General features: G+C 40.6%; 1 protein-coding gene across 1 annotated transcript in view; it reads left to right on the top strand.

Moving 5' to 3' along the window:
* The window catches only part of LOC126481225 (nibrin), a 157948-nt gene that overhangs the window by 72624 nt on the left and 59332 nt on the right, over positions 1-25992 (top strand). The window contains exon 5 of the mRNA XM_050104831.1: positions 5218-5473. Within this exon, the coding sequence (XP_049960788.1) occupies positions 5218-5473 (256 nt within the window). The remainder of the gene's footprint in view (positions 1-5217; positions 5474-25992) is intronic.

The raw sequence follows: 25992 nt of genomic DNA on the forward strand, positions 1-25992 counted from the left end.
CTTTGCCATCAGCATGTCCATCTCCTGCAATGGCATAATACATCCTCATTTCTTTATTTGGTAAGGACTGAATGTTCCTGCATAAGTAGGTGAGATGAAAAACGTGTTTCCATTGTAATACAAAATGACATATTTTTTTATTCCAAATAGTGTCTTTCCTTTGGGTTTTGTGACATAATATGGTGATAAAGCTGGTGCCAAGTCCTCAATAATGTCAATTCCTTTCACCACCTTAAAGGATGCTAGATTCTTTCTGCAGCTCTGAACTGAAATATACTGGTGCAATTTCTCAATGTTTTCAATATTCCTTAGCATTTTTTCATATAGGCCTGTCCCTGTCCCTGAACTGGAAATACATGTTGTATGGTTACATTGTTTGATTCTGAAAGCCAAGTACAACATCGTTCCACGATCTTATTTTGATTTTGCCCTCCACACAGATCCGATAGAAGTATTATAATCTTAATTTTATTTGGCTTCTGGAGTTTAATACTTGTTGTTGTTGTTGTGGTCTTCAGTCCTGAGACTGGTTTGATGCAGCTCTCCATGCTACTCTATCCTGTGCAAGCTTCTTCATCTCCCAATACCTACTGCAGCCTACATCCTTCTGAATCTGCATAGTGTATTCATCTCTTGGTCTCCCTCTATGATTTTTATCCTCCACAATGCCCTCCAGTACTAAATTGGTGATCCCTTGATGCCTCAAAACATGTCCTACCAACCGATCCCTTCTTCTAGTCAAGTTGTGCCACAAACTCCTCTTCTCCCCAATTCTATTCAACACCTCCTCATTAGTTATGTGATCTACCAATATAATTTTCAGCATTCTTCTGTAACACCACATTTAGAAAGCTCCTATTCTCTTCTTGTCCAAACTATTTATCGCCCATGTTTCGCTTCCATACATGGCTACACTCCATACAAATACTTTCAGAAACGACTTCCTTACACTTAAATCAATACTCGATGTTAACAAATTTCTCTTCTTCAGAAACGCTTTCCTTGCCATTGCCAGTCTATATTTTATATCCTCTCTACTTCAACCATCATCAGTTATTTTGCTCCCCAAATAGCAAAACTCATTTACTACTTTAAGTGTCTCATTTCCTAATTTAATTCCCTCAGCATCACCCGACTTAATTCGACTGCATTCCATTATCCTTGTTTTGCTTTTGTTGATGCTCATCTTATACCCCCCTTTCAAGACACTGTCCATTCTGTTCAACTGCTCTTGCAAGTCCTTTGCTGTCTCTGACAGAATTACCATGTCATTGGCGAACCTCAAAGTTTTTATTTCTTCTCCATGGATTTTAATGCCTGCTCTGAACTTTTCTTTTGTTTCCTTTACTGCTTGGCCAATATACAGATTGAATATCATCGGGGAGAGGCTACAACCCTGTCTCACTCCCTTCCCAACCACTCCTTCCCTTTCATGTCCCTCGACTCTTATAACTGCCATCTGGTTTTTGTTCAAATTGTAAATAGCCTTTTGCTCCCTGTATTTTACCCCTGCCACCTTCAGAATTTGAAAGAGAGTATTCCAGTCTACATTGTCAAAAGTTTTCTTTAAGTCTACAAATGCTAGAAATGTAGGTTTGCCTTTCCTTAATCTTTCTTCTAGGATAAGTCGTAGGTTCAGTAATTCCTCATGTGTTCCAACATTTCCCCGGAATCCAAACTGATTTTCCCCGAGGTCGGCTTCTACCAGTTTTTCCATTCGTCTGTAAAGAATTTGCGTTTGTATTTTGCAGCTGTGACTTATTAAACTGATAGTTCAGTAATTTTCACATCTGTCAACACCTGCTTTCTTTGGGATTGGAATTATTATATTCTTCTTGAAGTCTGAGGGTATTTCGCCTGTCTCATACATCTTGCTCACCAGATGGTAGAGTTTTGTCAGGACTGGCTCTCCAAAGGCTGTCAGTAGTTCTAATGGAATGTTGTCTACTCCAGGGGCCTTGTTTCGACTTAGGTCTTTCAGTGCTCTGCGAACTCTTCACCCAATGTCATATCTCCCATTTCATTTTCATCTACATCCTCTTCCATTTCCAGAATATTGTCCTCAAGAACATCACCCCTGTATAGACCCTCTATATACTCCTTCCACCTTTGTGCTTTCCCTTCTTTGCTTAGAACGGGGTTTCCATCTGAGCTCGTGATATTCATGCAAGTGGTTCTCTTTTCTCCAAAGGTCTCTTTAATTTTCCTGTAAGCAGTATCTATCTTACCCCTCATGAAATAAGCCTCTATATCCTTACATTTGTCCTCCAGCCATCCCTGCTTAGCCATTTTGCACTTCCTGTCAATCTCATTTTTGAGACGTTTGTATTCCTTTTTGCCTGCTTCATTTATTGCATTTTTGTATTTTCTCCTTTCATCAATTAAATTCAGCATCTCTTCTGTTACCCACTGTTTCCTACTTATGAAGTCATATAAAGTGGAACAAACAGAATTTGAATCTTTTTTTGCTGAACCTTTGAGTAATCAATAAAATGTACTTCATTAGTCATTATGACAGTGAATATGAAATACATAGAGCCACAGTAGCCTCTCATAGGTCTGTGCAGTAATGCTCAGTTTAAGCAGAGGCAGGTTCTGTGCATAATCAGACTCAAGTACTGAGGTATCTATGTTGCCAAGTTTGACCAATGTGAAAGTCTTGTCCTTGAGTTTATTTTACTCTGCAACCTTTAGTTTACGTTATTCATAAACATCTTTACAAAGACCATTTGCATGGACACTCAATATAACTCGACACTCCTTGCAGATATCACAGTTATCAGTTCGTGGTTTTCGAAATGAATACAGATTATTCTCCCTAAAGAACTTATATAAGTTTTATACTTCATCTGGAGTACTGTATTCATTTCATGGAGAAGATGATCTCTGAATGATGTGAATAATTTTGCAACACTAAGGTCAAGGTTGTCAAAATATTTCCTTCTGGGCTTGCCTTGACAATAATACAATGATTTGGGAGAAAACTGGTCCTGGTGAGAGCAGACCATGTCCCAAATTTCTGTTGCAGTTTTATGAAGTGTGTTGCTGCATTTCCCTCTTTTGTCTTCTACTGTAAGAGCAGTTGCACCCAACACCTTTAAAACTGTTTTCAAAAGTCTGTCAGTAACTTTCAAGGTACTTCAGAATAGAAATTTACAGACTACTGTCCTATTATTGTTGCATTTTAGATGGTCTGTATAGATGGAGCTATGATTCTGACAAGACCTAGGTCCATTAGATATTCTTGGTGGTGTTTTCTTTTCAATTAAACTTAACATCAATGTATCTTTTGTATTCTTGCCACTATAGCCAAAATCATTCATGGACCTGTACTTGATCTTTTGGGCATATTTTTAGATAGCATTCCTTTGTGAAACATTTCTTACTGACTGCAAATTTCTTAGAACAAACTTTCTTAACAGTTTTTGGTGAAACATAACACTGTCCTGAATTTCTATTCTTCTTCGCAACTTCTGTCTTCCACTTCCCTTTCTGAATTTTACATTTCCTTCCAATTAGTTGGTTCTCATAATCACCCTCCATACTGGATATAATATCACAATCATTTCCCATAATTTGTTTACTTCCTAAGTGATCTTGGCAAATGTAAATTCCATGGTACTGATGTCCCGTCACTGAAAAATACATCTCAGAATAGCGCACATGCAGCATTAGTACAAGCGATGTGAATGTTGTCTGCTGGCTACTGCAGCCAGTGGAATGATGACTTGGAACAGGACAGCCGTCAAATGTTTCTAGAGGGCATTGTGTCTGTCGGAGAGTAATGATAATTTGTGTGCCCATAGACTGGCTTGTACAGCTGCAATTACTGCAGTAAATGGAAAAACGACTTAATGGACACTAATATAACAACAAAAACAAGCAATTATTGACAGTATAATGTAAGTGGATAGATAGATAGATTTCCTTCTCATCCTGTCCAGTAAGCCTCCTGTGACTTGGGTTTTGGTGACTTTTCTGAACTGTACCCCTTTCCCCAAACTTCCCCAGTCCTTTTCCTTCACCTGTCTTCCTTCCCCTTCAATTCTTCTACCAGAAGAAGGGGCCACTGGCTCCAAAAGCTTGAAAAAGTTAAGCCATTAAGAGTGTGTGTTTTTTCCCCTACCGCTTAATGGACGTTAAGTTGTTTTTCCGGGGAACACCTCAATTGTGCCGTAACATTGTAGTTGTAGGGTACTAATCTTCTGTGTCTGACCTTCCAGATTTAGGCATTCTCTAGTTTCCCCAAATAGCTTAAGGAAAATGCTAGGATGGTTCCTTCTGCCTCCTTCCATAGTGTGTTCTTGTGTTCTTTTCCTATGACGTCATCATTGACAAGACATTAAACCTAAATCTTTCTTCTTCCAAAGTAGAGGACATGTCCCCAGCAAACCTGTTTACTACACTTTGGTAGATCTTGCCAGAGGAGAAGGAGTCTGTGTTTTACAGAACGGTGTCCTATTTGGAGGCATGCTCATCTCATCTCAACTCATCTCTTAGGCTGAAAGTGGCTGCATTAAGCCTAGATAACGGGTGCCACTGTGCTCAGATAGTTGTCCTTCACATAAGTCACTCAGACTCTCTCTGAGCTTCAGTAGCAAAAGCACTGCAGATAGAAGAACAGCTAAGTGTGTCAGAGGGAGGATTTTGGTGGTGCCCTTGGATGGGTTTTCCATTCATTGGTTCGTTGCCCAAATTTGTGTGTGCCTGGAACCCAGCAGATTATCACTCTCTTTGCAACTTTTGTAAGTAAAGATGCAAGTCTTGGATGTTCTGGAGTTGTTTCTCTGCTGGGTACATGTACTATTGTTGTGAAGTATGCTCAAGGAGTTTTTGCAGATTAGGAATTTTTAGCTCATATACATGCCCACTGCTCCAATTTACTCAGCATACTGCATTTAACTACACTATAGATTCTGAATCCATGTTATAAGTGGATGTTGAGAAAACAGTCATGGCAAATCATAAGGGGTGGCAGTTTAGACAGGCACATACTGATGATTCTGGTATAAGATGTTGTAAAATATTTTTTTTAAAAATGTAATCTGGAGTAAAGCCTTTTGTTCTTGTATTTCATTACCTATTTCTTCTGTTTATTTTTTGCAGAAGACATAGATTTATTTCATTGTCAACTTTATACAAAACTTTAACAACAGTTATTCCAACCTGGAATTTCCGTTGTTTTATATGATTTTTTTTCCTCCTCTATTCTTCCAGGCAGTCTGTGCTCTTGCTGATGGGAAACCAATAGTTACACCAGAAATGTGGAACAAATATTTGGCATCAGCTGAAGCAAACCTACCCATTCCAGATTATGAAGAGTTCATTCCTCCACTTGGAGAAACAACAATAAAGAAAAATGAAGTTTCATTCAAAGTTAATGAGAAGAGGAAAACTCTTTTCAGGGGAAAGAAGTTTTTGTTTTTTACCAGAGCACATTGTAACCAACACCAATGTCTTGTGTTGGCTGCAGGTATGGAAATATTATGTAGTGTATGAAGTGTATCTTAGTAGCACAATAACAATTAAAAATCTGAAATATGTAAGCCATGTAATGAACATAGATACTTATGATTTTTGATTACCATATTATTACAATAACAGGTTGAATAACACAGGTGTTGTCATCTGATTATTGGGACATTCAATTGGGATGTTAATCAATAGTTAACAGTGCTGTGCAGATATGTGGCAGAACAAGGGGTAAAGTGAAAGACAAAAAAAAACAGTTGGTGGAACGATAGAGTAAAAGACAGAATTAAAAAACATAACATGGCAAAGAAAAACATGGAGTTAGAAAAAAGAAATCGAAACCAGGGGTTGGTGCCAAAAGATGAACACAAGGTGATAACACTGGAGAAGGAATACTGAGAAAAGAAACTCCAAGCAAAGAGAATTGTAGAAGAAGAAAAGGAGAAGAGCTGGGAAATATTCACCCAGAATCTAGAGCAGGATAGCAAAGGGAATGAAAAACTGCTATATGGGTTATTGAAAAGTAAAATATCTGGTAGAGAAGACATAAAAGTGATGGAAACAGAGGGTGGGCTTATTATCAGGGACATGGAAGGTATCAGAGAAGAGATGAAGCATTATTTTGAAGTCTTACAGAATGGGGAAGGTGCACAATAAAGTGACACTGAAGTCATTGAATTAGAGGAGGAGCAGGATCCAATCTCTTCGTTAGAAACTGAGAATTCCCTGAAACAGACAAAAAGTTGGAAGGCAGCTGGAGTAGATGAGCTGACAGCGAATATGATTAAAGCCACAAGAATCCATGGAATACATGGTTACACCGGGTGCTGGGGGTGATAAGGAAAGAAAACAAAGTGCCGGATGAATGGAAAAAAGGAATTATAATACAGTTGTTCAAGAACGGTAGTAGAAAGATATGCACCAACTACCGAGGAATCACACTGTTATCACACTGCATTAAGATAATGGCAAAGGTCATAAAAAAAAAGGATTACAGAAAATTCTAGGACACCAATTACAGTAACAACAGCATGGGTTCAGAAGTAATAGGGGAACAACAGAGCTCATTTTCTCCCTCCATCAGTTAATGGAGAAGTATTGGGAAAAAGGAAAGGACTTGATAATAGTATTCGTGGATTTGGAGAAAGCATATGACAGTGTACCAAGGGATAAAATATGGGAATAAATGAGAAAACATAATGATCCTGATTCATTATTTAAAAAAGTGCAGATGCTGTGTGATGGTTGCAAGAGTAGTGTACAAGTAGGAGGTGGAAGATCAAAATTGTTTAAGACAAAGAAAGGTGTTCAGCAAGGCAGTTCGCTCTCCCCTTTATGCTTCATTACACTTATGGACACAATCGTGAAAGAAATCAAGGAAGAAGAGAATGAAGATCTCAGTGTTTTTGTTTTTGCTGATGACATCGCCATTTGGGGAGAGATGGAAATGGAGGTTCAGAGGAAATTAGATTACTTTAACACAAAATTTAAAAAAATCAAGTTAACTGTGAGTTGGAACAAGAAAGTGGCTATGAAGACGAGCAGGACATCCACACCTTGTAACATCATACTGGAAGGGGAGTAGGTTGAATGTGTGAAAAGCTTCAATTATCTGGGTAGCATCATATCACACAATCGAAGTTCCAAAATAGAAGTCTTAAACAGAATAACAAAAGGATCTAGCTTCTTCCATCAAGTATGAAATCTAATCTGGGACAAGGAAGTCCCTCTAAGAACCAAACAGACCATGTATAAAACTTATCTCCTGCCAATCATGATGTATAGTCTAGAGGCCTGTGTCATAAATAAGAGAGTAGAGAGTCAAATACAAGCATGTGAAGTTCCTTAGGTCAGCTCTAACAAAGACTAGGAGAGACAGAGTCAGGCATGATTATGTAAGGAGAGACCTTCAGGTGACATTGCTACAGAGGAGAAGGTGAGTGCTTTGAGATTGAAGTGATTCGGTCATGTGAAGCAAATGCACACAGTTTGAACTCCATGCCAGTATTTGGAGATGGAGGTACCGGGAAGTAGACCAATTGGGTGGCCTAGAAAGAGATGGACAGACCAGGTTAAGGAAGATCTCAAGAGGAGAGGAGTAACATTGGGTGTAGTGGAGAGGGAAAAGCTATACCAGGACAGAAACCAATGGAAGCATATTGTTCATCAAGTTCCCACCCAGCTTGCTGGAAGGAAATCCTGATGTAAGGCATATCTTTTCTGCATAATATTTGTCTCGTGCCTCAGAAGGTTCTGGCAAAGACTGTGGATGTGATTTTTTGGATTCCCCAACCTTTATTGTTTCAGTAAAGCAAATACTGGTACTGGTACAAACAGCCACTGTTAATTTGTAGTCACATTATATTATTTGTTTTTTGCTACTGTCTGAACAGTCTCAGAGACCACAAAATTAAAATGAAGTTGGTAGTTCATCTCAAGTTAGTGGGTGAATTTAAGCAGTTTGTTTTGCTTCACCCTTCGTATGTTTTGGAGTAGTTGTAATTAGACTTGAACATAGTTGTGTAGAGGACAGATGACCTTAGATGTTCTGTCCCATAGTGCTCAGAACCATAGTTGTGTAGAACTGTGTTTGGTGGTCACCTGGTCCCGATGCATGATTGGCTACTGCTGATTCATCTATGTTGCCTAGATAATAATTTGTCTTGAATTCCTTGTGTCAGGTGTTCATGCTTCTTTTAGTGGTACTAAAGTACACTTTAGTGCCATGGATGGCAGAGGCCGTAGATCTGAAGTACTCACTCAAATCCACGGGAAAGGTGTATGGAATTAACTGCAGTACAGAGAGAGAGAGAGAGAGAGAGTGTGTGTGTGTGTGTGTGTGTGTGTGTGTGTGTGTGTGTTTTGGTGCACGCGTGCACACATGTGTGTGCCTTTCAGATGGCTCCATCTAATTTTTATTGTAAGATTAGGGAGGTATGCAGACCTCAATGTCTGCTGATTTAGCCATACCAAAAATGAGTTGAAACTTTTGCAATCAATTTCCACACTGGTAAATGCTATTTCAGGGCGCGCTTAGGGCACAGGAAGACTGTATTTGTATCAAACTCAATGAAAACAAAAATAATCAATCATTGGTAATATAATGTAAATGGAGAGAGAAAAAAAATCTACTCCTTTCAGCCCCATTGGCTCCTTCTTCTGGCAGAAGAGTTGGAGGAGAAGGAAGAGGGATGAAGGAAAAGTACTGGAGAGGTTTAGGGAAAGGGGTACAATTCAGAAAAGTCATCCAGGAGCCCAGGCCAGGGGAGATTTAAAATTTAATAACCATTTTTAAGTGTTGTAGAGAAAATAAGATCCAGCTATTCATTAGAAAATGCAAGGTCGTGTATGGAAGAGACAATACGTATCTGATTTGGTAAAATTCAAATTCAGCCCACCTTTCCTACTGAAATTAGGAAAATAATAAATTCACTCAAAAGTAAAAGCTCCCATGGCATTTCCAGCAGAGCACTGAGAGTTTGTTCCCAACTGTTAAGTAGGATTGTCAGCCACATATGTAATAGCTTACTGAAACAGGGGGGCATTTTTCCCGGTAGACTCAAATATGCTATTATTAAACCATTGCAGAAAAGAGGGGATAGGTCTGATGCTAACAACTACTGCCCAATCTCACTTCTGATAGCTTTATCCAAAATTAAAAGTAATGTATTCAAGAGTAACTTCACATATTTGTTGAAATGAAGTACTAAGAAAATGTCAATTTGGTTTTCAGAAAGGCTATTCAGAAGAAAATGCTATATATGCTTTCACTGATCAGATATTAATTGATCTGAATAACTGGACATCACTCATTGCAATATTTTGTGATCTCTCAAAGGCTTTTGAATATGTGAATCATGAAATTCTTCTAGATAAGCTAAGTATTGTGGTATGTGTGGGACAGTGCACCAATTGTTTAATTCATATTTAACTGGAAGAATGCAGAAGGGCAAAATTAACAGTATAGACAGTCTGCAAAAATCAGCAGAGGTGTCAAGAATGGTGCCTGCAACACTAGAAGAAAGAATGATCTTCACTATTCCGGATTAAATTTGACCTCGGCACAGAAAGGGGTGAGTTATACTGCCACAAAAATCTTCTATCATTTGCCAAAAAGCATTAAAAGTCTGACAGATAGCCAACCAAATAGCATTTAAAAATAAATTAAAAGAATTTCTGAATGACACCTATTTCTACTAAATAGATGAATTTTTAGAAATGAAGTAGTAACTGAAAAAAATTGTATCAGTTAAAGAATACTTATGATAAATTGACACTTTCCATCTCATTACAAAATGTGTTCATGATCTATGGAACAAGTATTAATGTAATGTAATAACACCTTTGTCCAATCCCATGGGCAGGAGCAGTCACATAGATAAAAGCGCAAGGCCTAAGTAATGGAGAACAGCATTTATCTGCTTTGAGTGTCTCATTGTCACAACATTGGTTCCTTTCAGTGCATCGTATATGAGTCCATATCGTACTTTACTCACCCCTAAGGCCCTTCACCCCACTCTACTCCCTAAATTCTCCCAAGCCCCCCTTCCACTCACCTTATTCTCCAAACACAACTTCAAGTTCCTAAGCTTCTTATGCAGGGTGCTCTCTGATGTGATGTGACAAGTGACATGAAGTGTGGCATGGCAGATGCATGGCAGTGGCGTGACATGATAGGTACTCAACGTCAATAGAAGTGATATGGCATTCGTAAAAGTACATCATGTCATTTTTGGATGTGGAAGGTATTTTGGCTTTAGTTGACCTGATTGATGTTAATCAATGAAAGCCAGAAAAATGTTGTTGAGTACATCCTTACTGGCATACTAATGTGAACAGTTGTGGTATTTTTAAGATATTTAAAGAGCTGACTATGTATCCCTCTTTCCTTATTTATTTATTTTTCCCAATGACACACTACCCATCAAAGAATTGCGGCTGAAACATCAAAGACAATATGAGAACATATGCAGTCTGAATCACTGATTTAAATCTTGAAAAAACCAGTCACTGGAAACTGTGGAATCTGCTGAACTGTATTTACAACAGCAAGCACATCAAAGTTAAAGCTTCTTCTAAATGTGGATAAATACCTTATAATTACAATTCATAGTCTCATTTGCTTTTTCAGGTGCAGATGGATTATTTTTATCAATTAATAATGGGGAGTGTGTGTGTTATAACCTTTAATCACCAATAATTGTGTGGATATTCAAACACACTCACTTAGAAACAATAGCTCGTTACATGATAACAACTCAGTATCTCTTATTCGACTGCCGTGCCGTGACATGCGGCCGGCGCTGTTCGTAGCTAGGTGGCGCTCCCGCGCTCAGCCGAGTTGCGGAGCGCCTCTATCGCCGTTTGCGCATACTGTCGTGGCGACACTGTTAAATGTCATGGCACTGTCACAACACTTTTCCCCCTTGGGAAAAAAAAAAAAAAAAAAAAAAAAAAAAAAAAAAAAAAAAAAAAAAAAACAACAACACTCACTCCCTTGGAGACATGGACAGTGCGGAGAATCCATGGCCTCTTGTGAGGCCCTGAGAAGATCCAGCGGAGAGACATGGGAGTATGGTCGAAAATGTCCAGGACGGAAGCTCGTGCGTGGAACGTGCCTCCTGGACAAGATGATGGGTGAAAACTCCGGAACAGCATCCATAGGTGTCGTGGACCTGGGGGTGTGCTCCATCGAGAGGGGTCCCGGAGAAGGCGGCGTCGTGACTGGGGCCGGTTCCGGCGTACTCGGAAGCGGTAGCGACATTGGCTGCATCAACACGTACGGTAGATCGGCAGCAGCGACAGGACTGGCTTCTCGGGCTGGTGGAGGCAAAGGAAGGGGCAGTGGCACCGGTGTGCCCACCACCCATGGGCGCATCTGGTCGTAATGGCGAACAACCATGCCGTCGTCCTTACGTATTTCACAAAGCCGGCAGCCGCGAAGGGCCTTGACCACCCCTGGAATCCATTTAGGGCAAGATCCATACCCTTGTGCCCACATGGCGGCGCCCACCGAGAATTTTCCCGCACCAGGGGACACAGCACAAGGCCTGACAGGGTGAAGCAGGTGCAGTAGAGCGTGCGGTTGGCGGCCATGCAAGAGTTCAGCAGGGCTGCGATCACCCAGAGGCGTGAAGCGATAAGAACTCAGAAATTGCAGCAGAGCATCATCTGTGGAATAATCACTAAGGAATTTTTTCATCTGGCTTTCGAAAGTGCGGACAAGGCGCTCGACCTCCCCATTCGATTGCGGATGGAAGGGCGGTGCTGCAACATGATGAATCCCTTGTCCAGTACAAAAATCATGGAAGGCCTGCGAAGAGAACTGAGGGCCATTGTCCGTGACGATCGTGGATGGAAGACCTTCGAGCGCAAAGATTTTGGACAAAGCCAGCATCATCGCCGCAGTGGTGGGCGACAGACATCGAACAACAAACGGAAACTTCGAGAAGGCGTCAATCAACAGTAGCTAATAAGTGCCGAGGAAGGTGCCAGCAAAGTCAGCATGCACCTGTTCCCATGGCTGCGCCGGATCAGGCCACGGAGAGGGCATTGTACGAGGTGCAGCCAGTTGCTGAGCACACTGACCACACGCAGCAACCATGTGGGCGATGTCCGAATCAATACCGGGCCAATAAACGTGCCTGTGGGCCAGGGACTTAGTCCGAGAAATACCCCAATGGCCTTCATGCAACAGTTTGTGAACATCTTTGCGAAGAGAGGCTGGTACCACGACCCGTGGAGATGCGCCATCTGTGGCCAGAAGAACAACACAATCACGAACAGACAGACTAAGGCGCAAGGCATGGTAGTTGCGAAGGGGATCCAATGCCCGGCCCTTGGTCCTGTCCGGCCAACCCCGTTGAACAAAACCAATCACCTGACGCAGGACCTGGTCCCGCGCAGTAGCCGACGCGACCTGCGAACCTGTAAGTGGAAAACCCTCGACCGCACGACGTTCTTCCTCATCAATGTGGAAACAGAGGAGTTCATCACAATCGAAAACCGGGTCGGGGCCCATCGGCAATCGCGACAATGCGTCAGCGTTGGCGTGCTGGGCCGTGGGGCGATAGTGAATCTCATAGTGAAAACGAGACAAGTATAAGGCCCAACGTTGTAAGCGGTGAGCTGCCTTATCCAGAAGCGACACCGATGGGCTGATCAGAGAGACCAGCGGCTTGTGGTCGGTGATGAGGTGAAACTTAGAACCATACAAAAAAACTCTGAACTTTTTTAGAGCATAAATGATAGTGAGCGCTTCCTTTTCGATTTGAGAGTAACGCCGTTGCGCATCATTGAGGGTCTTGGAAGCATAGGCGATGGGTCGTTCCGACCCATCCTCATACCAATGGGCGAGAACAGCCCCTAGGCCATACTGTGACGCGTCAGTCGCCAGAACCAAGTGCTGACCCGGACGGAATGTGGCAAGACAAGGCGCCGACTGCAAATGAGCCTTCAGGCGGACAAAAGCCTGCTCACACTCGTCAGACCAACAGAAAGGGACGTTTTTGCGTAGTAGCTGATGCAGAGGATGAGCTACCGCCACCGCGGATGGAATGAATTTGTGATAATAAGCAATCTTGCCTAGAAACGCCTGAAGTTCTTTGACCGTAGATGGCCGGGGTAGAGCGTTAATGGCCGCAACATGCTGACATAGAGAACTATACCCTCACGGGACAAGTGGAAACCAAGATACACAATGGGGGGTTGGAAGAACTGTGACTTGCCCAGATTGCACCTCAACCCAGCCGAATGCAAAACCCGAAACAGTGAATGCAAATTGCGAAGGTGCTCCTCAGTGGAGGCCCCCGTGACAACAATGTCATCCAGATAGTTTATGCAGCCGGGAACGGAAGCCGTGAGCTGTTCCAAAAACTGCTGAAAAATGGCCGGCGCGCTAGTGACGCCAAATGGTAACCGCTGGTACTGATACAACCCACAAGGAGTGTTGATGATGAGAAATTCCTTGGAAGAAGCATCCAACGGCAACTGATGGTATGCCTCCGATAAGTCAAGTTTGGAAAAGAACTGGCCCCCAGCGAGCTTGGTAAATAACTTCTCAGGACAGGGAAGAGGATAAGTGTCAATGAGGCTCTGAGCGTTGACAGTGGCTTTAAAATCACCACACAATCGCACACTCCCGTTTGGTTTAGAAACCACCACGATTGGCGATGCCCATTCGCTGGAGGTAACAGGAAGGAGAATCCCTGAAGCTGTTAACCTGTCTATCTCAGCCTTGACAGGTGCACGCAACACCACCGGAATAGGGCGTGCCCGGAAAAACTTAGGGCGAGCTGTAGGTTTAAGAGTAATGTGGGCTTCAAAATCCTTGGCAGAACCCAGACCAGCAGAGAATACGGACGAAAATTCAGAACACAATCCATCCAACTGTTGATACGGAATATCCTCAGATATGAGGTGCACATCATCATCAATGGAGAACCCGAACAACTGGAAATCATCATAACCGAACAGGTTTTCAGTGCCCGCATGATCCACCACATAAAACGTGAGGGGCCTAACAACAGACTTGTAGGCAGTGGAAGTATCAAACTGGCCAATGATAGGAATTTTCTGTTTATTATAAGTTCTCAGATTTCGCGTAACTGGAGACAAGGGAGGGGAGCCCAACTCCAAATACGTGTGAGAATTAATGAGAGTTACTGCAGAGCCAGTGTCCACTTGCATGCGAATGTCTTTATCCAGAACACGAACAGTAACAAACAACTTATTTGTTTGAGAAAGCACACAGTTAACATCCATGTCCGATGCCTCGTCCTCGTCGACAAGAACTTTAGGGGAGTGACACACAGAAGCAATGTGGCCTTTTTTCCTACATGAATTACACGTGGCCCAACGTTTTGGACATGCGGCCCTGTCATGCTGTACGAAACAACGTGGACAAGAAGGAAGTGCGGAACAAACCTGCTTCTGTGGTTGCTGTTGTCGCTGCGAGCGTTGCGGCCCAACGCGACTTTGTTTATGCGAGTGAACCGTCGCCACATCTTCGTTCTCCTGTGAAACAGGCAAATTGCCCGTATCGAAAGTTGACTGTACAGCACCTACATCACACCACGCGTCTATTTGCGCGCCAGCAGCGTGAGACACTTCAAAGGATTGAGCGATGCTTAGAACTTCCGACAACGACGGGTTTGGCAGTTGTAGGGCATGTTGCTGAACTTCTTTATCAGGAGCTAGCCATAGAATAGCATCCCTAACCATTGAATCAGCATAAGACTCATGATGAGTGTCCGTGACAAACTGACATTTCCTACTCAGACAGTGTAGTTCCGCCGCCCAAGCCCGGTAAGATTGATGGGGCTGTTTACGACACCGGTAGAACGCAACACAGGCGGCAACGACGTGGGTGTTTTTTCAGTAATAGTTAGACAATAAGTCACACATTTCTTGGAAGGACAGAGAGGCAGGTTCCCACAGAGGGGCTAACTGAGATAGCAGCTGATAGATCCGTGGGGATATCCAAGATAGAAATAACGACTTACACATAGGAGTGTCGACAGTGCCGAAAGCCAAGAAGTGTTGCCGCAAACACTTCTCATAATCCTCCCAATCTTCAGCGGCCTCGTCGTAAGGAGGGAATGGAGGCGGAGAAGAGGAAGACAGACGATGAGTAAGCGACGTCGACAACGCCTGAATAGCAGCCGTCAGCTGTGTTTGTTGTGCCTGAAGAGCAGCCGTCAGCTGTGTTTGTTGTTCAGTGAGCGCTTGCATAAGCTGTTCCATGTCTGCCCCGTCACAAACACACAAATCCACAACGCAGTGAAAATATCCGACCTCGTCGCCAAAAAGTGTTATAACCTTTAATCACCAATAATTGCGTGGATATTTAAACACACTCACTTAGAAACAATAGCTCGTTACATGATAACAACTCAGTATCTCTTATTCGATTGCCGTGCCGTGACATGTGGCCGGCGCCGTTCGTAGCTAGGTGGCGCTCCCGCGCTCAGCCGAGTTGCGGAGCGCCTCTATCGCCATTTGCGCATACTGTCTTGGCGGCACTGTTAAATGTCGTGGCACTGTCACAACAATGTGGCTGAAACACTGATGATAAAGTATTAAAAGAAAGTTCTTCCGGTAAATCATTGTTTGGAGTTAGGCTTCCACTTCTGGAACCTACACTTTTGCCAGGACAAGCTTGCAGATATCATTGTTATTTTGTTGCAGTTGTACTTTTCACTCTAACAAAACACATAATGAGAACATGCCCTCATAGACAACTAACTAATTAAAGACACACATTTAATTACAGATTACCTAAGGGAAGAAGGTCTATAGAATTTTCGGTTTGTATATTAGTGTCAGTGATTCAGGTGTTGGAGGGTTCAGTAAGTTATGACATGAATATGATAGTTCAAACGATCTGTTTGTTCCATGTACCTGCCATTCACCTAAAGAGATTGCCACCCCTCAGACACTGAAGCATCACGGGGTTGCATATGTACAAGACGTTGTCTCTCTGGACTGCATCGATCACAACAAGGACGACACACAGCAGGACAAGTGCCACCAGAGGTTCTCCTTGCCAGGGACTTATGTCCTCTGCCATGTCACATGTGTGGAACTGGATCAGCACAAATTCCACCACGTCCTGGCTATAAAGGTTGGCACAAGCCAACGTGTCGGCAATTCACTCCATTGGAGATGTGGGCCAATTCATGTGCCAACTCTTAGCAGCAGCCCATCAGTCAGAGCCCCATCAGAAGCCACCACAGCAGGACCTACGACTTTCCAGCGATATCCTGAGACATACCTGTTGGCCAGCTATGCCAAATGCTTAACCTCTGTCATTAGGGTTTATCAGTGGCTTAGTATTCACATCCACTACATTTATTCACTGCATGTTCCAGACATGTGCCTGTTAGTGTCTGAAAAGTTGCGTTATCTTTTATTGAAAAGAGTTTTCCTTCATTGTTAAATCTCTCTACTTTGGTCATAATAAACCTGTGTTTTCGTTTACCTGTGTCTTCTTATTTCTTATCACGCATCTCCCCGTGGGCGATATAGCAATTTTTTTCACAACATTATGCGTATTCATGATGGTGTATGTTTTAAAACAGCTATGTAGCACAATATAGACCACTCTATGAGAATTTATATCAAAAGCCAGAAAACCAACAGTGTTATGCAATTGAGAAACGAGCTGTGTAGTTTCTTTCTTAACTGAATTAGTGCATTGTCCTTTCACAATGAAGTATGTATGTAGCTACGTACTATATACTAGGGATTCAGCAAATCAGTAAAACGATTTGAGGTAAGATTATAGAAAGTCACTTTATGTATTTCTATTTGGTTCTATACCTTCTTCCTATTCCACAAATAAATTAAAGGAATTTTGATTATCGGCTATGTCTGTGGTATTTTGCATGCTAGCATATCCCACACTTTGACTTGATCATAAATATGGGGGTATTTCTCCACAAGATCAACAAAGTCTGTCTTGACCTCAGGATTGTACGTCATTTTCCTGGGTACAGAGATAATTTCCACAACCAAAGCAGAAACATACCCAACCTATCAGTAGCATACACATGGCACACTGCAAAAGTGGAGTTCGCTGCATTCATATGGCAGTGGCATAGCATGCTGTACCACTCAGTTATGTTGTTTCAGACTGATAGATGGTGTTCCATTCGATGTGTTCTGTCTGAAGTTGCAAGTTAAATGCATGTTGTGCCACATCATGCACCAGATCACTTGCCGTGTAACTCTGGTGGACACCCTGCTTTAGTAACTATTTTATTGCCTACACATTTGTTTGCTGTTTTTGCACAGGATTCAGCAAATACCTTATAAACTTGCTGTTTAACAACAGTCTTAAGTATGTTATTGTATCGGCAGAAGTTGTTACCCAGTCAGAGTCCCTTCTTACTGGATCCATTGTTCAAATGTCTTTTGTTCATCTTTCTCACTTTCCTAACACAACTGTGCCATATAATTTGAGTTTATTGTTGTCATTTTGATCTCTTTGTGAAGCTAGTATTTGGAAATTGTTTAGTACAAAGTTGTATGGAAAAGTTAGTGAAGTGGAAGTTAGTGTGATGTAAAATGTTCCATTATTTCCCTTCCCACTCATCTTGCAATGAAGCAGCGGACTAGAGAAGGGGTCTCTGTTTTTCAGCAAGATTCAACAAGATCTTGTTAAGCAGTGGTCACTGCAGAACTATGAATAATTATGTAGATTTTGTAAATATATGCCACAAGACTTTTCAACAATACTGAAATGTTAAGATAGTGTTCACATGAAGGAATTTGTTGTTTTATTTGTTCTAAGAATTGTTGGAATTTTGCGAGATTAATGGCTCTACCACATGGTGAACTCTTAACACTGGTAAAGTCCGTAATGGACATAATGTTTGGGATGCTCGATTTGATGGTAACTGAATGTAGGTTCAGCTAGATTAGGCTTGAACAAGTATGTGCCACACTTTGATTTTGTTAGGCTTTCTTCCAGGTATGAAATAGGACGCATGTAAGTTTGTAACTTAAGAGGTTTTGGTTCCTTTGATGTCACTGCACAAGCAGAGAGCTCATTACACTCCCTGATAATTACTGATGGCGTTGGATGTTACAGGTTCAACAACACTCTGGATTTGTATGTATAGTTCTTCAGAATGGATCTTCCTCTTTGCAGCAGAATGTGTGTGGTTTTTTAGCTTCTCAGTAGATTAAAACTATGTGCTGGCCCAGGACTTGACCAATGCACCATGCCTTTTGTGGGTAGTGCTCTTATTGATTACCATACTCTTACTGATATAGTTATCCAGTCACACTTCACAGTCCATCCTCATAGCTTCCATTCTGACAATAAAACCCTTCTACTTTTCAAAGTTCAGAGAATCTCTCCTGCAGGTCTTGTGGTGAAATAGTACTGCTGGAAGAAAGGATCTCATAAAGAAATGCCCTAGCCAAGGCCTAGAGAGAGTTTCTAGTAGTGGTTGATTATCTGCTTGTTGTGCAAACAAAATTGGGTGCACCCAGGGCAAATGTGGACGTACATTTTGCTTCAGTGTACATAATCATCTACATTATTTGCATGACCCAACATAGACAAAAATATAGGTGCAAATATGATTAACAAATCACTTATTCCCTGGAAATTAATGTCGCAAGAAAGTGTATTTACTCTGTCTTGAAATGAAAATACAAACAAGAAAAATGCATCTAACCTCAAAATGTTTTCTGTTGTTGCTTACTTCATTAAAGACTGCTGTACGGATTACTTGTTTGTATGACACTTCTGCCTGAAAGTGACCTTTTGTGGAAAGTCTGTTGGTTGCCATTGATGACACATCACGAGCGATGATGAACCAAGATCTTTTTAAAAGTAGTGAACTTTATAAAAGACATTGATACTTGTAAGTTGATTTGGAATTTAATTTCTTGATGCTGAATCTATTCTATTTTGAATAAATTCTTGAGGGACAGGGTATCCTCAGGATGTAATGCTGTATTCTTGTTTGCAAAGGACGATAGTTAACCAAAAACTGCACCATTGGTTTTCTGCATTCTGGAAAGCCACAGTGGTTTGTCCTTGTTTGTTAGTTGCTGTATAAGAGTCACAGTGATGCTGTCAATCTGTCCTGATCTCAAACCAAGCGTACAAGACAGAGCATGTGCTTGATCTGCAACACTAAGCCTCCAATACAGATTGATTCAACTAAAGACTCAGTTGGTGCAGATTTATAACACTGGAGAAAACTGTAACATAATTTTTCATACTGATAAAACATGTACTGAATTGATTCTTTGACAGTTGCCACCTCTGCCACCTCTTGGAAATATTGACTAGGGCTATCTCACAAATTTTTGAGTTTCAGATTATTTTGTTTAAAGATAGGTCATCTAGTTTAAGTACTTATTTTTCAGAAGCTAACTACACCAAAAGGTTCTGATTGACAACTCAGTGTAGGAATTTTCAGAAATGGGATATGCAGTATAAATTTGTGCTTCCTGCTAAATCCTTGCAAGGCTGTGATCCATGAGCAGTTTGGATTCTACTGGCCACTTAAGGCAAAGGTGGAATTCTAACTTAGTGGTTACAAAGTTATTCTTTTGTGAGTATTGTAATGATAACGTTCCACACATTTTCTTGAATGACACCTCTGCCAGGTCTAACAAGCAAGTTAATTTACATAAAATGAAAAAAATTCTGGAGCAGTCTGTAAAAGGAATGTACACCCCCCTCGAACATATAGTCAGGCTTCAAAATCAGTGTGGACTTGTAATTAATAAATGGTACTCAAGTTTAGAAAAAGAAACCATTTCAGTTTATTTGCTCATGGAGGGGGTTACATGGTGAGATTTCCACAGGGATTAGAGAAGGTAGCTCCAGTAGCCCCATGCCCATCTGAGAGAAGGGAAAGCACCAAAAGAAAGAAACTAGACCATTTAGCAATTGCTCAAGGCATTGGCTTGGAACAGAAGAGAGAGACATTTTTTGGCCACGGTTCCAAGAGCTCTTAGTCTCACAAGTCTTTTGATCATGTGCTGTGATTTGACTGGTAGGGTAGTTCAGCGGATGACAATTTGGCCTATTCCAGCATGAATCAGTCAATTGATCTCACATCAACTGACAGGCGATGGGGGAAAAGGCAGACTCTTTGTAAAATTTAGGTTCAGTGTCTGGACATACCTTGTACATCTCGTCCCCTCTCCATGAAAGAATTCATCATATGTGAATTCAACAATATCTGTGGGGCCTTCAATGTGGGGCTGATAGTATTTTAATTTCATTCAACAGTTCAATATTTTAATTCTATTTAACAGTTCAAATCTTGTAATCTGAGTATAATTGTAAACATGACACAGGACTGTGACAGTGGTGGCATGACAAAGGTAGCTGAAGCTGGTTTCAGAGACAGTGTTAAGGAGTACAAGCAAGTGAAACAATCATATGACAAGGATTAGCACATAACATAAAAATAACCAATGCATGTTTACAAATCATTTTTTTTTAAATTAACAAAGTAAGTGAATGATTGATTTCTAGTATTATTAGAAGAAATAATGGTGGTCCTTGTGTGGTTTGTAATAGAATAGGAGGTGTGCAACATTGAAAGGCTTCCTCGTTAGGCTGTGGTTAGTTTCTTTAAGACTACGTAAGTACACAGCATCCAGAGTCCTTATGGTGACTGGGTAACCACAAAGATGGCACCAATTGGTTGTCAACCTGACAATAAGGGAGGTCAAAGTCATGGAACAAAATTCTGAAATGCAACAGTTTGTTTTATTTCTAATCTGCGAGGATGGAAGTATTGTAAGTGAAATTTATTTTGAGTTCATTAGCATCATCAATTGCATCCCTTAAATAACACTGTAACTATTTAATTGACCAAAGAAAAGTTGTGTAACTGAAAGTATATTAATGTGTGGCTGCCACTAAGTCATTTACTTGATTAAATCTTTGTGAGCATCAGCCAGAATGACATATGAAATTAAATAGATTTCATTAACAAAAGTATACACTGAGGTGACAAAAGTCATGGAATAGTGATATGCACATATACAGTTGGTGGTTCTTTTGCATACACAAAGTATAAAAGGGCAGTGTGTTGGCGGAGTTATCATTGGTACTCATGTGATTCATATGAAAAGGTTTCCGACGTGACTATGACCACATGATGGGAATTAACAGACTAGGAATGCAGAAAGGTAGTTGGAACTAGATGCATGAGACATTCCATTTTGGAAATCATTAGAGAATACAATATTTGGAGACCCGCAGAGTCACTAGTGTGCCAAGAATACCAAATTTCAGGCATTACCTCTCACTACAAACAATGCAGTGACCGACAGCCTTCACGTAATGAATGAGAGCAGTGGCATTTGCGTAGATTTGTCAGTGCAAATAGACAAGCAACACTGTGTGAAATAACCACAGAAATCAATGTGGGACATACGACCAACATACCCATTAGGACAGTGCAGCAAAATATGGCGTTAATGGGCTTTGGCAGCAGACAGCCAACACAGGTGCCTAGGCTAACAGCACAATGTCACCTGCAGTGTCTCTCTTGCACTTGTGATCATATCAGGAACGACTGTAGGCGACTGGAAAACCCTGGCCTGGTCAGATGAGTCCAGTTTTCAGTTGTTAAGAGTGATGGTAGGATTCGAGTATGGTGCAGACCCCACAAAGCCATGGACCCAGGTTGTCAACAAGGCACCGTGCAAGCTGATGGTAGTTCCATAATGGTGTGGGCTGTGTTTATATGCACTGTGTCCTCTGGTCCAACTGAACCAATTATTGACTGGAAAGGGTTATGTTTGGGTACTTGGAGACAATTTACAGCCATTCATGGATGGAATTTTGATGGACAACCATGCACCATGTCATCAGGTACAGTTGTTCACAATGGGCTGAAGAACATTCTGGACAATTCAAGCTAATGGTTTGACCACCCAGATCGCCAAACATGGATCCTATCAATTCATGGGACATAATCGAGAGGTCAGTTCATGCACAAAGTCCTACACTAGCAACACTTTTGCTATTATGGACTGCTATAGAGTCGGCATGGCTCGATATTTCTGCAGGGGATTTCCAACAATTTGTTGAGTACATGCCATATCAAGTTGGTGCACTTCAGAGGGCAAAAGGAGGTCTGACACGATATTAGGAGATATCCCATGATTTTTTTTTCATATCAATTTAAAATGCCAACTACAAAACATGATGCTTCTCATTGCATTAATGAGTCTTATAAACAAATAATATCATTTAAAATAACACCTGATGCTTAGTTCCTTCAACCCAAATTTGTGTGATTGCAAAAATGAGATAATTAACTTCAGTTAATGTGAATAGAAAGACGGTAACAATAAATCATGACAACAAAACATTAAAAGAACAAATAGCCACATTAATAAAAGACTTTTGTTTAAAAAAAAGGGCACGTTCATAAGACAAATTCTAACAGTTTCGGCAACAAGAGAAGCAGTGCAAAAGTGGATTGTGAACTGCACACTTCTCTTACTACAGTTGACTTACTTGAAACGTTTAGCCGATCCTCTTCTCTGGGTATGTGGATGCATCAATCTCCACAACTTCTTCTCCGAAGAAATAATACAGGTTAGAGGAACTAAAGATGCTCTCTATCTCGATAGTAATAGCTCGGTACCCTCATACTTTCACTTCAGTTCACGTATATTTTCATCTCCACAAGTTTCACATATAAGCATGCAAACTCTTGCAAGTCAACTACGCCAATACCCATTAGATACAATTAAATATAATTACATTGTGATGGGTTTAATAACCACCAGAAATTCAAAAAACAGGTCTTGGCTTCTAGCAAGTCTAACACCAAGATTAAGTAAGAGTCTCTAGACACATCATGTTTCAATTATCTATAACAATTATAGTTATTCGACTGCCAAGGAATAATACGTAGTTACTACTTGCATCATCCATACAGGTTCTATGACGTGAACAGCAAACACTTGTCAGCGTCGCTCGTCTGACGCAAATCTTGTCTTCCCACGATAAATGTCCATCCTGCACACACAGTCATGTGTTGCGCAGCAAATAGGCTCTCTCTGTCACACTTATCTTTAAAACATCACGCGTTCGAGGCGGCAGAAGGTCGAGTGGTTTTCAGAATTTCTGTGGAAATTCTCAAATCACTACATATCCTCCTCCTTAGATTGAACACGCGATATTTTATACGTAATTACTATGTACATTTATATCACAAAGGATAACACTTCATTTTTCAACAGTACATCTTTTTTTATTAATAATCGTAAATACTCTTGTTCTTATTACTTGGTCATTATTTTTTTCCATTCTACTACAATTATAAAACATGAACCTTTTAATCCACGCTGGAGTTAGCTCTTTCAATATCTAAAAATCAAGAGGACCAAAATTTCTGTTTTCTGCTCTTTTTCCAATCGTAAATTCCAGCTGTCATGGACACTTAAATTTTTCATCCTTTATTCTACTTTTTTGTACTATTTTTTCCTCAGTACCCACTAGTATCGTTATTCATCGCCATCTGCAATCTGGATGGACTCAGGGAAAAATGAACGTGTTCTTTCCGACATTCATAAAACCTAATAATGCTAGTGGCATATAGAATCCATACTTACCAGAATAATTCCTACAAAATGTGTGACTTCTATCATGATACTGTCCTTTTCCCCTCGGATTAGTGTCTTTACCTCACATATGGTTTGACCCTACGAGTGCATTTCCTCCTTCCAGTTTGGTAGGTACACCCCTCTTAATTTCTATTCGCCTATGGTACAGGTCAGTCCCCTTCTTGGTGCCCCTGTCCGCACAGTATAGGTCTGCCTTTTATATCCAATAAATGCTGGGTGTGCCCCCCACCCCTTTATCCTTCCTGAGTAGGACTCATGGTCCATTTTCCAAGTATACATCTTCATGTACACTATAATTAAATATCCTCTGGAAAATAAAGTCTGCTTCACACTTAACACTCACTTGCTAATACTCCACTTCTCTTCCACTTCTAAGCTTCCAATAGACACCACATTTATATACACTATTCAATATATTATACATTTACTTATGTTATACTTGTCACACTATCCTACAGTAACTATCACAATTAGTTCCTCCCTGGCTTATGCTCATTAATTCCTGTTTATATATATATATATATATATATATATATATATATATATATATATATATATGCGATATGGAATTGTCATTGTTCTTTTTTTATATATAAGTTTCTTTCACGTACCTAGACAATGTAGAACCGTTATAGTAAACGACAATGTGTGCATATTGCCCTAAAATGTCCCTATATAACCATATGTGCGATGTAGAACCCTCACAGTAAACGACAATGTGTGCATCCTTTCCCGATGTACGACATTCCTGTCCCCCTACAATGCTTGACAGTTCTCCCCTTTTTATGTGTAATATCATTGTTTGTGTAATCATATTTTTTTATTTATTTATTTTTGTGTGTGTGTGTGTGTGTGTGTGTGTGTGTGTGTGTGTGTGTGTGTGTGTGTGTGTGTGTGTAGCCTGATTCTTTGACCTACTTACATAAAATAAGTTGTAGGTTATTGGAAATCACAGAAAATGAGAAGGACTTCTGCGATATAAGTATATGAATATGGAAAGAGGAAAAGATAGGTAGGTCCTCGAATGAGAAGTAAGAAAGGAAAAAGTAGAAACAGTTGCTAAGATCGAAGAAGAGAAAGAAGATAGCCCCAAAGACAGGAAACCCTTCCCACCCCCCTTTCCCCAGGATCCCTACTTCACTGGTAATTGAGTGAGAAGCCGGAGGAGATATGGTGTTAATCGTATCCTACAGAATGGACTTTCTCACCTTCGCCTTTGAAGTCCCCGAAGAAACATCTTAGCAACACCTCTGGAATGGCAAATGGTGAAGAATCAGTCACACTTGTCTTTGAGGGTTGTTTGGAAGGTGTGGTGTGTGTTCTGTGTTAGCCATGTTTGTACTTACACTACCCACCCCTTCAAAAACTACTATAAACCCTCCCCTTTACATCAGATCTCATAAAAGGTATAAAATATTCTATAAAAATAGACAATTATACACTACAATCAAATAGTTGTTTAGTTAATCACTTTACAATATATTTTATACATACATAAAATACTCTGTTCAGTTTATGTTGTCTCGATATCACTCTGTTTGAATAGTACCATGATATTATTTTTCCATTAACTATGTTCTATTCATTTCATTTCATGTCTAGGGATCACTGTTTATCCATGATTCCCTTAAGTCTATTATTTTTCTACCATATCCAGTTTTCTATGTGCTAAAATTATCGGATAGCTTAAGAATTCATTAATAGATAACAGAATAGTTTAAGATTTGAAGGGAATTCAGTGCAGGAAAAATAGTACAGAAGAAACACAAAAACAACTCGGGATCCGACGGTCGTCACTCCGCCCGTTAACACAGAATGTTAACATCCCTGGAGAATAAATATAACTCCACCCGGATCCCATGGATCTGATATTAACTTCACTTGAGCAAGTGCAGACCAGTACTCCTTATTAAATTTTATGTGTAGGTCTCCCCACAGCAAAACAATTACCACTTCACTAGGAAACACAACATTAGGTAAAGTTATTCTGTTTTCTACTATGTCATGAACAAGTTTGAATTCTTCACACAAGTCATCCATAACCTTGCTAGCATCATTAAGTTTCGAAAAAGCATCCATGTTTCCGGAGATTATACTCTCGGTAACTTCTCGATCTCTAATTAGTTCAGATGGTTCTGCCAAACTACATACATTTATAATGTCAAAGTTGGCTATTTTTCCTTTAAAACTTTGCCCTATATTATCTACTCGTGAAATAACAACACGTGTAGTAACATCTGGGATTTTCGACTGAATAATCGACATTACTTCCTTGGGTCGATCTGTGCTCTCTTTCAAAGTATTCATTTCCTGTATTAAGGAATTAAATGTAACATTACATACATTTTAACAAAATTTTAATTATTCACTAAATTCAGATTCTACATTATT

Source organism: Schistocerca serialis, chromosome 5 (assembly GCF_023864345.2).
Source record: "Schistocerca serialis cubense isolate TAMUIC-IGC-003099 chromosome 5, iqSchSeri2.2, whole genome shotgun sequence".
Classification (NCBI taxonomy): domain Eukaryota; kingdom Metazoa; phylum Arthropoda; class Insecta; order Orthoptera; family Acrididae; genus Schistocerca; species Schistocerca serialis.